Consider the following 12,742-nt stretch of genomic DNA (forward strand, 5'->3'; position numbering starts at 1 on the left):
AAGATCAATTCTCTGCCTTGTTCTGTAACTTCAGAGGATGACTAGTTCTATTATGAACTTCATTCAGCCGGGCAAATGGCTATGTTTTCACTATCCACCCAACTCATAGACATCAAAGTAGATCAGTGCTTTTTAAAGGCCCTGTGAGCTGATCCTACACCTAGCCAGTGCACCACTGCAGAGGGCCTGTGGGAGGGCAATTGCATAGGTTTTTTTTTTTTCCTGGTAAAAACAATCATTTCAAAACCCAGGAGTTTATTCTTGGGTGAATATATACTCTTTATGAGCTACAGAAAGTAAGTCTATCACCTGAATGCAATACCCCACAAGGGCTGTGAGGATAAGCTGGAGTTCAGGCACTGATTCTAGTCCAATAGTCCACCGCTTTTTCCAATACATGGCCCAGCATTTGCGTAACAGGACTTTTTCTGGTATCTGACTCTTGCATTATTTGCATTCAATGAAATAATAAATCTATGAAAACTGCACCAAATATAGTATTTAATAAATATTTGTTTGTCTTATTTGGTAGATCCAGTGGCTGGGTGTATTTGGTATCTACCATTCAAAGAATACTGCACAAATAACCATCACAACTGAAGCATTAAAATGCAACTGTTCTTATAAAAATATATGTCATATATTGTTTAATCACGTTTAACATCCTACATTATAATTATTAAGTTTATAAAAATAATGAAGTTAGCCCTAAATATCTGAACATTTGCAGTAATATACTTGAGTAATTATCCAGGTTTCCAAGTTTCCATTTGGTTTCAATATGGTCATTCTTTTGCTATCCGTTTATTTATATCCAAAAGACTGACATTGTCTTTAACGAAATTTGGGCAGATTTCCAGTCAATACAATCATGGGAAAAAGGGCCAGTGAGACAGCTCAGCAGACTAAGTGCCTGCGTAGGCAAGCACAGGGACTGGGGTTGATCCCAGGCACCATGTGCCACACTGGCGCCTCTCCCGGGTGCACTGAGCTGGCCACCGAGTCCAGGCATGATGGCTGAGACCGGAGGATCACTATGAGTCTGAGTTGCATAGTAAGACCCTATACCAAATACAGTAATAATAATAATAATTAAATGAATAAATAAAATAAAAAATGTGGTGGGAAACGTCATAATGAAGGCTTACTTACATTAGATGAAACTTAAAGTATTGTCTTTCTGAAGAAATCTAGAGTGCACTTCAATTGATTTGGGGGAGTGTATTGACTCACAGGACAACGTAAAATTAGTTCTCGAAAAGGTGAAGGCTGTTGTTCCACGTGTGAAATGTGGAAGTCGGAGCCTTGGGCATGCACTGCTCTGCAGGAGCAGCAGCCTGGAGCGGTGAGCAAGAAAAGAAGAAAACATTATCATTACCAGAAAACAACTATGGGATGCTTCTTGCACACCTGAGAGTGCACGAAAGGAATCCTATAGCTATGTCCTTTGCCCAAGGAGTTTTAAGTTGTATGTATACTAACTATATTCTTCACAGGCCAGTCAGATAGCTCAGTGGATTAAAGCAACTGCTTAGGCAGACGCAGGGATGCGGGTTCAATCACCCGCGTGCAATGCCAGCCCTGCCCCCAAGGTGTGCTGAGACTGCAACTGAGATTGGGCGTGGTGGCGTGAGCCTGTAATCCCAGCGCTTGGGAGGCTGTAAACAGGAAGATCACTACGAGTCCATCCCATCTGTGTAGTGAGACCCTGTAGATCCTGTACTAAATGTATTTTTAACAAATCAAAAATATATTCTTCACATAGTCAGAACAAGTAAAGGCTCAAATTGAGTTCTTAAGATACTTCATTGCTTTGTGCAGAAAGCTAGCAACCTCAAATCACGTGTGTGTGCAGCAGCAGTTGTGTATGTGTGTTTATGGAATAAAGCAAACTGGAATGCCATTCATAATTCTAGTGTGGAAAACTCACTCATGAGCTTGTAGGAATGTGAACAATCTGGGCCATAAATCATAACTGAAGGGCCAGTTAGCGATGTGAGCTTTCCGTAGCACTTGCCTCTACCCTGGTGTAGTGGGTAGCTGCGCTAATGAAATCAAAAGCTTGTCTTCCACGCAGCACCTTCTTTTTGTCTTGGCCCCTCTGCTTGTGTTGATGGCTCTCAGGTACTCATCATCTAGAACAGAAAAACTCGCAGGCTCTTCTCCCTTGCCTTCCTCCCCAACATGAAATTCATTGCCAAGTTCTGCTGACTGGACCCCATGCGAGTGATTTCCCGCTTGTCCACATTTCCCATGGTCAGGGTCCCAGTGCCTCGCCTGAATATCACAGAGGTTTCCTAAGTAGTGTCCCGGCCCCCTTTCCCTTGTCCCCTGTGCCCCTGCCCCAGCGCTGTAACTTCAGGCCATTGTTTGTAAGGTACAGAGACGATTATGCCATCCTGTGTGAAGCCCCACTGCTCTCAGGATGAGGTTCAAACTCATCATTGAGACAGTGACCTGACCCTAAACTTATTTGGACCCTAAACATATTTGGACCACTCCCTTGTCTGTTCTGTGCTCTCAAAACTTCAGTAGAACGAACAGTTCAGTGCTCACTGTAGAAGACTCTTGGGCTTTTCTAAGCTGTGTTAGATATAGGTTGTTTGTGCCACCTGGAAAAACCTGGGCAAGCTCTGGACCTCCCAAAGAAATGCAGCAAATACTGGCAGAACTGAAATGCTCCTGCAGGAAGAAGGGTACAGGGAACCCTCTGATGCCCCTCCGATCAGGGTCTTCCCCAGAATCCACATCCATCCTAGCCGCCTCCATCCTAACTGCATCCATCCTAGCCGCCTCCATCCTAGCCACGTCCATCTTAGCCCTGTCCATCGTAGCCGTGTCCATCCTAGTTATGCCCATCCTAGCCACAAACCTACACAGAGCTGTAGGAATACAGCCCCTTCCCAGTGCTCAGAGACAAAACACAGTTCAATCATTAAGCCTCTTTTCAGAGAACTAGGGATGTCCTTAAAGCAATATGTCCCTTTTCCCAGATTATTTGCCTAAAACTAACCTAGAGAGAGCATGCCCAACTTGCATGCAGGAAGGCTGAAGAACCTGAAGCTCACTTAGTGGCATGCATTTAATCTAGCAAAAACCAGCAGGCAATGGGCCGTAGGGCACAATGTAGGACATGGGATCTACTTGTGAGCCCCTTGTGATAGATCCTGGGAAGCAGCTTAGCCCTGCTGAGTTTCGGTGTCCCCTTCACCAGTAAATAAAATACTAATTCCAGTCCGGGTGGTGCATAACCAACACTAGGCAATGGGGCATGTGCTCCTTTCCTTTTTGTGCGGAGCCTGTCGTGTGTGTCATGGGGGCACACACAGAATGAAGGAGTAGGCTCTGGAGTTGGCACGTGGGGACGCTGCCATCCTCAGCGTCACCATTTCTCTCTCCACAATATAAAAATAACAAAGTTGCTTATTGTGCAAACACACTAGTGCTTCCCCATGAGCTTCAATCCCAAAACTTCTGATCTCTGGTTTGAGTTGTTCGTCCCCTGGGGCTCCAGTGGCCCACGGCAAGCCAGTAATCTCCAGACCCGTGCTATGTGACTGTGGGTGGCTCACACAGCCGGAAGGTATTTTCTGCTCTGTGAATATGGAAGAGAGGGAAGCTAACGGACTTGTGCAGGGATGCCAGAGATGACTAGTTTTGGGAAGCCTTATATGTTGCAGGCTGGTTTCCAATCCCCAGATCGAAACCTAAAAGTATGACTGATGAGGAGTAAACTGGCGGCATATAACATTTGCATGCGGCATGTTATGGACAGGATGAGAGGTGTTTGTCACCAAGCTGGAAGACTTGCATCTGTAAACAGGATAGAGGAGCTGCATATTGCCCGGTATAGGGGTAAGTGGCTTGGGGACACGGTGGCCCCCTTCCTTCCTTTCATTCCTTCCCCTTCCCTTGCTTTTCCTGGAAAAAGACAAGGATGGTAGACTTCCTTCAGCCCCGCATACATGACCTATAGTCAGGATGGATGCCTGGTCTTGGTGCTGTACGCATGTGTTGAAAATACAGCAATCTGATTCGCTATAACTTTTTACTTTCGTCCTTGCTTTTCATTGGCCTGCAAAGAGTAATATACCCGAAAACAAAGGACTGTGAAAGATATGTGAGGGTGGTCAAGATCACAGGAGCCTCGGCACACATGTTTTCAAATGGTACAATGGAAGTCAGGCATGGTGGCACATGGCTGTAATCCCAGAATTCCAGAGGCTGAGTCAGGAGTGCCACGAATTCAAAGCCAGCCAAGATTACACAGTAAGACTCTATTTCAAAAAAAAAAAAAAAAAAAAGTCCTCATCTAGGCCAGAACAGCAACTGTTTATGTAAGGGTTGAGGTCAGGGCTCATGATTAGGGATTGGATTCAGGGCCTTCATTGTGTCTCAGTTACTTTTTCTCATTCCTGAGACAAAACACAAGATACTGAAGTTAGACGAGGAAAGGTTTATTCAGCTGACAGTTTGTAGCAGCTTCAGTGCACATCGGCTGGTTCCAAGGCAGGGCGGCTTGGCAGAGGGGAAACAGGTCATGGTGAACAGAAGGTAGCAAAGTAGAGAAGAAGCAAAGTGGTAAGCAGCAAGGCATAAAGGAGAAGCAGAGGCCCTCGTTCTGCCCCTCGCATCCTACCAGGGTACCCAGCCGTGGGGCAGGGAGCATTCACCCCCACGCTGGGGCAGCCTGTGTCACAGCATCGCACCAGGCATCACTCCCAGCATCACATCCTTGAGCCCAGCAGGACCCAACCTCACTCCAGCCACTTCTGAAAAGCCCCACCTAGGACCATGTGAGACTTTAGGGGGACACCTAGTTACAAACCATAATGCACTGAGTTCTTTCTTGAGTTCTTTTTCATTTTTTAATTTTGAGCTAGTTCTCTGCTAACATGCTGCATTTCCTTGGCTGAATAGGAACCTGAAATCCCCCTGCATCAGCCACGTGGAGTCCTAGGATTATAGGTGTGAACCACCATACCCAGCTGATGACTACTTGTTGAAGGGAGAGATGATTTATGAAGTCTTTCGGCGAAGCCCACCGCACCACCTAACTTGCGTGAGCCAGCTTGGTTGTGTTCATGTGATCTTTTACAGGAAAAAATGTTCAAGAGAATGCGGGGTCCTGGTGAGCACGGGAAGGATCTATGTGCTCTTTGTCTGCTCTATCTGATGAAGTTCGGTCTCCGGAAACTGACCAGCAAATAATAAAATACATTTATACCCAAGGCATAGCCATTGTTCTTGTCACCATCAGATATTTCTATTTAATGTCCTGGACCTCAAAGAAAAGCACCTTGGAGGGAAAGAACAAGGAGTCGAGGGGGAATGGTAGCATGACCTGCTCAGGAAAATGAACACAAAAGCACAGATCACTTTCCAAATTTTCCATGATTTCAGGACCGAAGGGTAGCCACACCCCTAAAAGAAGCACTGGAGAGGAGAAAATCTGGCCGGGTTTCTGAATCCAATCAACTCAGTGATGCCCTGAAATCAAAGGCATGTGGTGATTGGATAAAGGCCTGGGGGGCGGGGAGCTGGCATCTCCCAGGCTGTTGGAAACCAGCCAACTCAACCGCACAGCACAATGAGGGAAAGCAAATTGAAAGGCAATATGGGTGAGTAATCGAATGCACATGGGTGGGGAGACCTCCTTGCAAAGCTGAAGGTTCTCCAAGGAGACATTTCCAGGTCAACAGGACATGTGCAACATCAACATTAAATGTGCCCCTTTCTAGCCTAGAGCAGAGTCTGAGCCTCTGGTTTGTAAACTAAAGGACAAGAGGCCACTGGCCTCTTTGTCCTGGTATTCGCCACCCTCCCTGCCTTCCCTCAGTTCCATACCCACCCTCTACTCAGCAAATCACTTTTTCTTAGTTTTAAGAAAGATGATTTCTTTCTTTAACTTCAGAGAAATCCTTCTGTACCATTAAGTTCCCAGCTCTGGGCTGTGACACCTTTGGTAGCCTCAGCCCTGCAGAGATGTGATTTTCCTATACACTGTCACTTCCTTGCATTCTCTGATGAAAAACACTTAAAGTCACTTCCCTGGCTGTAGGGAGAAGGTCCCCACAGGTACCAAACAGCATTTTTATCAGGAATCCTTCTCCTCCTACTGCTTCTCTTACTGCCTGCGTGATACTGTGTTACAACCCCTCTCACCCTCACAGGCTTTTCAAATCCCTCACCCTCCGAAGTATAGGGGAAAAAAAAATCTTGCAAAGGAATCATATACTGTAGGCCGGCTTGATGACAGACGCATGAGAACAGAATAGGAGCTTTAGATGGGAGGAAAACCCGGGAAATGAATGCCTGGATAAGGATATAAAAGCGAAAAACAAAGGAGGGTGTGTTCTTTCCTAAATTCATGCTCCTCTTGCAAAATATAGATTGCAGTCTGAGAGAGAGCAGCATTTAAAGGATTTCCTTTCACCAAATTGTCTCGGTCCCTTAATTGTACTATTTGAACCTCGCTGAGTACTTTGTTTACGGTCCCTAGTGCCGGCAGCGTCTCCCTCTGGCTCGCAGGGCTGGCAGCTGTCTCAGTCTCTTTCTGGCGGAGAAAGGTAAGGATCTTTTCTTTGCTCTTTCAAAGATCTAGGAGAGAAGGGCAGAACGCGGAGGACGGCGGAGGTTGGAGGTAGGAGGACTGGTGTCATTCATGCGCTTGAGGCTCTAAACAAGTTCTCCCAACTTAAAGGAGACTCCTGAAAACCCCGAGCTAAAAAGAAAAAAGAGCCGGTGAGATTTCCCCTGGCTGCTGGAAAGAGCCGTCTGGTAAAACGTAGGTGGTTGTATTTTGGGTGAAGTTTCGCTGCTTGGGACAGGTGTCCTCGTAGGGACCCCTGCGGTGTTTAATCCTTATCAGGGACAGGGTGCAAGGAAAAATAAACAGTGACAGGCACTAGGCAAGAATCACAAGGAACCCCTCTGAGTTTCCATTTGAAGATGTCAAGTTTCTTAAGCCCTTAAAGCTCTTAAAGCAGTTACCGAGAAGGGTATCGCAGCTTCTGGGACCATTGCCGCTGGATCTCCAAGCTCCCTATTTCATTGAATTCATCACTGCGAATTGATTCTCTGCTTGGAATCTGGGGGTGTGCACTTGCATATCTAGGCAGATGGGCCCTGGCCTTGCAGAGGGAGGGTGGGGAGTGGAGGTCACCTGGAGCCGGAGCGAGTCAAAGCTTGGTATCCAAAATTACAGTGAACCTGGGCGTTCCCAGGACAAGGCCATTCTCGTTGTCACTCAGTAAGGAATAAGCCTAGGCTAGCCATGAGAAAGGTGCTGCCAACTCCTAGAAGCCTGCTTCACATACTCCGGCTTTACTAACAGAATCATGATTGAGAGGAGCCATGGGGGATTGAACCAGGGGCGCTCTACCGCTGAGCTGTATCCCCAACTTTTTAAAATTATTTTTAATTAAGACAAAGTTTCTGTAAGTTGCCTGGGCTGGTTTCGTATTCGTGATCCTCCTGCCTCAGCCTTCCGAGTGCACACAACCTATCTCAGGAGGAAAGGTGATCTTCAACAGTATAAGGTGGTGCTTGGACTCTTTCTTTCTTTCTTTCTTTCTTTCTTTCTTTCTTTCTTTCTTTCTTTCTTTCTTTCTTTCGTTTTTCTTCTTTCTTTCTTTCTTTCTTTCTTTCTTTCTTTCTTTCTTTCTTTCTTTCTTTCTTTCTTTCTTTCTTCTGAAAAATAGCCTTCCTTGTAGTCCCAGCGCTTGGGGTACTAAGGCAGGAGATTGAGAGTTAGTGAGTTTGAGGCCAGTAGAGTTCAAGGTTGGCACAGCCTACACAGTGGGATTCTTTCTCAAACAAAGTAAAACAGATCGATTAGCCCCTTCCTCCCATCACTGGACCCCTGAGGCCACTCTGGAAAGTTCTGAAATGCACTAGTTCTAAGTATATTTGCCTCTGGTCTTCAGGGTTCAGTGATGCGTGCCTCATGCTTGATGTCTTTGTCCACTGAGGCCCCACATCTCAAAACCACAGTGACAAGACCTCAGCATGCTGGGCTCCTCACTCAGCCAGGCCCTGAGGGCTTTTCAGCTTTAGCTTTTGAAATGAAGAGCCCGCTTCTGGCTTCTGTTCCAGGGGTTCTTTCTCTTTGTGACAATATCTGGGTATTGTTACTAGACAAGGCTGGGATGAGTAAGGTATCACAGGAAGTCTGAGAACATCCTAGCTCTATACCAGCAGCTGGAGAAATCTGACAATTCCAGAGAAGGGAAAAAAAAAATCTCTTCAGAGAGTTAAAGTGGATTTGTAGGTTCAGTGTATTATAAGGAGCTGGTGACACCTGCAAGGATTTTAAAAAATGGGCAGCGGGTAATTTTCTGCTACAGAAGTACAAGGAGGGGTTTCTAATAGTCTCCCAGTATTATCTCTGTTTCTTTTTTTTCAAGAGATGATCTGGGGCTTCATGTATTTCAAGTACTTTAAAATTTCAAATAACTTGTCTGTAAAATAGCATAACCCTATTAGCCTCATATATGGTGGTCAGAATAGATTCTTTTAATGTTTAAAATTTTTTTTTTTATCAGCACTGAGGATCAAATCCAGGGCCTTGAACCTTACTGAGCTACATCTCCAACCTGAAAAAGACTTGTAACTTTACTGTTTGAGGGAATATGCGGTGTCGAGTCACATGCTCAAATGTTTTAAAATACTTTGCACTTTCAAGTGGGCCAAGAGACATCTAAGTACAGACATAGATGGAAACCTTGTCCTAAACCTATTGAATGAGAATTTACATTTAACATTTATGTACGCATTCGTGGCTGGGGAATTCAGACCTAAATTATCTTTCTTCTTGTGTGATCTTGCTCAGACTATTTAATCTCTCTGGGTTGTCACTTCCTCACTTACAAACTAATGCAAATTGTTGTCAGTGTGCGGTATTTCTTAACCTTATGCTGTGCCCATAGGAGGTGCTCTTTAAATGTTCAAGACTGTAATGATGACCTCAGAGCTGCCCAAGTTGCTACGTCCAGGCTCACCCAACGAGCAATCTTACTTAGGTTAAGTGCAATGGTTTCCCCCCTTAACCACAAACATTAGCCTTTCCCACCCCCATTCCTAAATGAATTAGCATCAAAGGAGGGCGGGGTGAGCGATAGGCTTCCAAGGATCACCCAGACAGGACCTAGGAATGTGCATTTTCCCTGATGTCCTGGCTGATTTCAGCTGCTCATTGACGTCACCGCAGTTTCTGTGCCTCCCCAGAGCATCTGTCCCTCCTGCAGCTCTGTCCCCTCTGGCGGGTCTGCCTCGCTGACTCTGGGATTCTCTTCTGAAAATGCCTGCTGGGTGGGAGGAGGAAGATCTGGAGATTGGCTGGGGAACAAATGAGTAATTCCAAGCAGCCTGCTTCATAAATGCTGCAGAAGAAATAAAAGTAAAGGCTAGTGCCTACCTCTGGGGACCCTAGAAATGATCCTACTTATCATGTCACCAGGCAGAGCAGGGGAAAGATGGAACGTGGAATCTGCTGGCAAGGAAAAGAATTAGGGGGTGGGGTGCCAGGGAGGGGCAGGCCTGAGGGGGAGGAAATAAAAAGAGGGGGAGGGAAGGACAAGCGTCATTTAGGAGCAGAGGTAGCCTGAAACCAGAGGGATCTCCATGATTCAAAACCAGACCCACAGCAAAGTACTTTTATATATTTTTTTTCTTTTCTCCATAGGAAATCCTGGCCTGGCCCATCATTTTCCTGACCACACCGCTATGACAGGCTCGTTTTCTCTCAGAAATTAAAGGAAGACACACAACTGGGGCTGATTCTTCCTTCCTAATCCAGGGGTTTCCCTGGGAATGGACAGCCTCCCTCTGAGGTAGGTGGAAATAGTTTGGGGACACATCTTTTCAGCTTAGCACAACCACAGCCTTGGGAAGAAGCTTTTTTTTTTTCTTGTCTCCAGAAATGATATCAAATATCCTCTAATTGGCCTAATTAAAATTTATGCCGTCATTGAACAGTGCTTTAATCTGGTGACTAGCGCTTACACTCAGGCGGGCAGCTCTAACAGTTTCATCGCTTCAGGGAGTGGTATTTTAACTTCCCAAGGCTGGAAAGAACCAGTGAAATTTGATTGGAGCTTGCATTAATTTTCATTTGATGCTTAATCTACTCAATGGATTAATCTCATTAAGAACGCCTCTGCTGTCTTCCTGTGAACTCTGGGTCACTATGACTATTCAACTTCTCTAGGATTGTAAGACCGGGACTTCATATGTGTGATCAGAGACAAAATTTGTCATTGATTTCTCCTGGGAGCATTTTAGCCAGATGTTTTCGATCAACTTTTTTTAAGAAGTTTTCAGGTTCAAAATATTTAGAAAGGGGTGAGTTTTATACATAAGCACACGGGGAAAGAAGGAATGTCGAAGTTTACTATCCAGCATGCTTGTTTAAACATGATTAACTTGCATGCATAATATCAAAATTTCCTGCTGAGTTTGAGACAGAATTTGTAAACTGAAAGCTAAGAGTTGAGTTTATTGTTAACCTGAAACATAAACACACAAAATTATACACCATGAAGCTGCTTGGGCTTTTTTCCTTTTTCAGATGGAAAAGAGGATGTTGCCATGTTTTTTTATTACAAATTCTTACCTCATTGACTGTTTTTCTTTTGGCTGAACTGCCCATCTGCTGAGAGGGGAGGGGATTAAAAGGCTGGAGCACTGGCTGCGTTGTGGTTAGTAGTGACACAGTGGAGACTCGTTGGCAGTCAGGTGACGCAGGACAGCATCATGTGTACACTGGCTGGCTGCTGGTCCTGACACGGATTCCTAGGGCAGTGAATGGGTGACGGTTTGGAAACAATGTGTGTTATGCCCGGCAAAATTGGCCAAGTTTAAATTGCTATGAGTTGTGGAGTGAACTGTTTTCTAATGCAGTCTCCTCTTAAGTGAGGCCATCTCTGGATTCAGATCCGGGCTTTTCTGGGTTTAGGATAAAGACAACCAATGAGCAAAATGCAAACACTTATAAAAAAAAAAAAATTGCAGACTGCCAGAGAATATTAAAACACAGAAAGAGTCTTCCTGCTTTGGACATCTTTCTCTTTGTGTGTTTAACAGCTTCGGCTTGCTTTTGGTGCTCCATTGTGAAAAGAATGCAATCACTTTGATAAAAACAAGGTTGATTTTCACAGGCATGGACCCCCCAGCAAGGAGGTGTGTGCTTCTACTGACTTCCGTGGGCAGGGCACACTCTGGTGAAGTTAGGTGATTCTGTTTCCTGTCTTTCAGCAGCTTCCACCCTGGTGAGACTCTGGAGCTCTAGGCCGTGAACCCAGCTAGGAAGAACCACTGGAAACATGACTGAAGAGCCCGTGAAAGAGAGCCCAGGAGCTCCCAAGTCTCTCTCCCCAGCGCCAATGGAGAAACTCCCCAAGAGGGAAGTGGTGGTCACCACAGTCCCCCTGGTCAGTGAGGTCCAGCTGATGGCTGCCACAGGGGGTGCGGAACTCTCCTGCTACCGCTGCATCATCCCCTTCGCCGTGGTGGTCTTGATCACTGGGATAGTGGTCACCGCGGTGGCTTACAGCTTCAACTCTCACGGCTCCATTATCTCCATCCTGGGCCTGGTTCTTCTCTCCTCGGGACTTTTCCTGTTAGCCTCTAGCGCCTTGTGCTGGAAGGTGAGACAAAGGAGAAAGAAAACCAAGCGGCGGGAGAGTCAGACGGCCCTGGTGGCCAATCAGAGAAGCTTGTTTGCTTAAGCCTGAAGGAGACCAAATGGGGTGTGGGGCATGACAATCTTGCTCTGACTTGGACGGCCCATTCATCCCGAACCAGAGAGCAAGAGAATGCACCTGGCATGGGAGCAGATTAGGAAGATGGAGGTGGATTGAAGGAGGAGGCTGGATGGAGTCCTGCCTGTGAGGAATGACCTGTTTGCTTTAAGGTCTTCTTTGTGAATGACTTCTTTAACGACAAACTTATTCCTAAGGGCTGTTTATAAAGATGGAAGAACCAGCTTTCTCTGTACCTGAAATGCGTTGGGTGAAGGGTGTAGGAGATACACAACCTTAGACTGCCTTTGAGTCACTTGGGAAAGCAGCAGAGGGATGATGGGAAAATAATGAGATAATCCTGGCGCGACGGCCTCCTACCTCCTGAGGAGATAGCCCGCGCTCTTTAAGACGATATATTAAAAAACGAGTTCTGCTGAAGGTCTACATTGCCTTGGACTTCACATACCCGTAGGAAGTTCGGTGACCATGTTTTTCCATATGTTGGTCCTCTGGTGTCTCATTTTTATTCTTCCCTCTCAGTAACTCATCCCTGGTGGTACTTTACCTTAAAAGATAAACTAATATTTTTTTATATTGTAACATTGAACAGTTTCAGGTGATGACAATGATGGGATAGAAGTAAATAAAAAGTATAGCTAATAGATGATGTGGGGGGTTAAATTAATATTAATATAATCCTGTATAGCACTTTTGATGGTTTTTATATAAAAGTTCAATGTACATTTTATTCAAAATAATAAATACTCATTGCTGCTAAAGTTTTAAATAGTTGTTTCTGTTTTTAATTTTATTTCAGTCTCACATTGTTCATCTTCCCTGTTTTCATTTGCAAAATGCTATTTTTCTCAAATGCATGTCGCTTCTTAACTGTATTAGATAACTTAAAAACTTCTTTTGCATTACTTCTGAAAAATAGTACTATTATCCTTACTATATGCTGAGCATTTCTCTACCATTTTATTTAGGAAATCAATGCC

At 45.1% G+C, this 12,742-nt stretch overlaps 1 protein-coding gene across 2 annotated transcripts; it reads left to right on the forward strand.

Annotated features, from left to right (window-relative positions):
- The first annotated feature begins 9,579 nt into the window (after positions 1 to 9,579).
- On the forward strand, positions 9,580 to 12,497 carry Tmem100 (transmembrane protein 100). 2 transcript variants are annotated; one of them, XM_023705521.1, is made up of 2 exons: positions 9,580 to 9,833; positions 11,260 to 12,497. In XM_023705521.1, the coding sequence occupies exon 2, from the start codon at positions 11,325 to 11,327 to the stop codon at positions 11,727 to 11,729; it is 405 nt and encodes a 134-aa protein (XP_023561289.1). In that variant the 5' UTR covers positions 9,580 to 9,833; positions 11,260 to 11,324; the 3' UTR covers positions 11,730 to 12,497. The 2 variants fall into 2 exon arrangements, with proteins under 2 accessions (XP_023561289.1, XP_023561290.1); XM_023705522.1 differs by having other exon boundaries at positions 9,628 to 9,651.
- The last annotated feature ends 245 nt before the right edge of the window (positions 12,498 to 12,742 follow it).

This window comes from Octodon degus, unplaced genomic scaffold, assembly GCF_000260255.1.
Source record: "Octodon degus isolate 3935 unplaced genomic scaffold, OctDeg1.0 scaffold00222, whole genome shotgun sequence".
Taxonomy (NCBI): Eukaryota; Metazoa; Chordata; class Mammalia; order Rodentia; family Octodontidae; genus Octodon; species Octodon degus.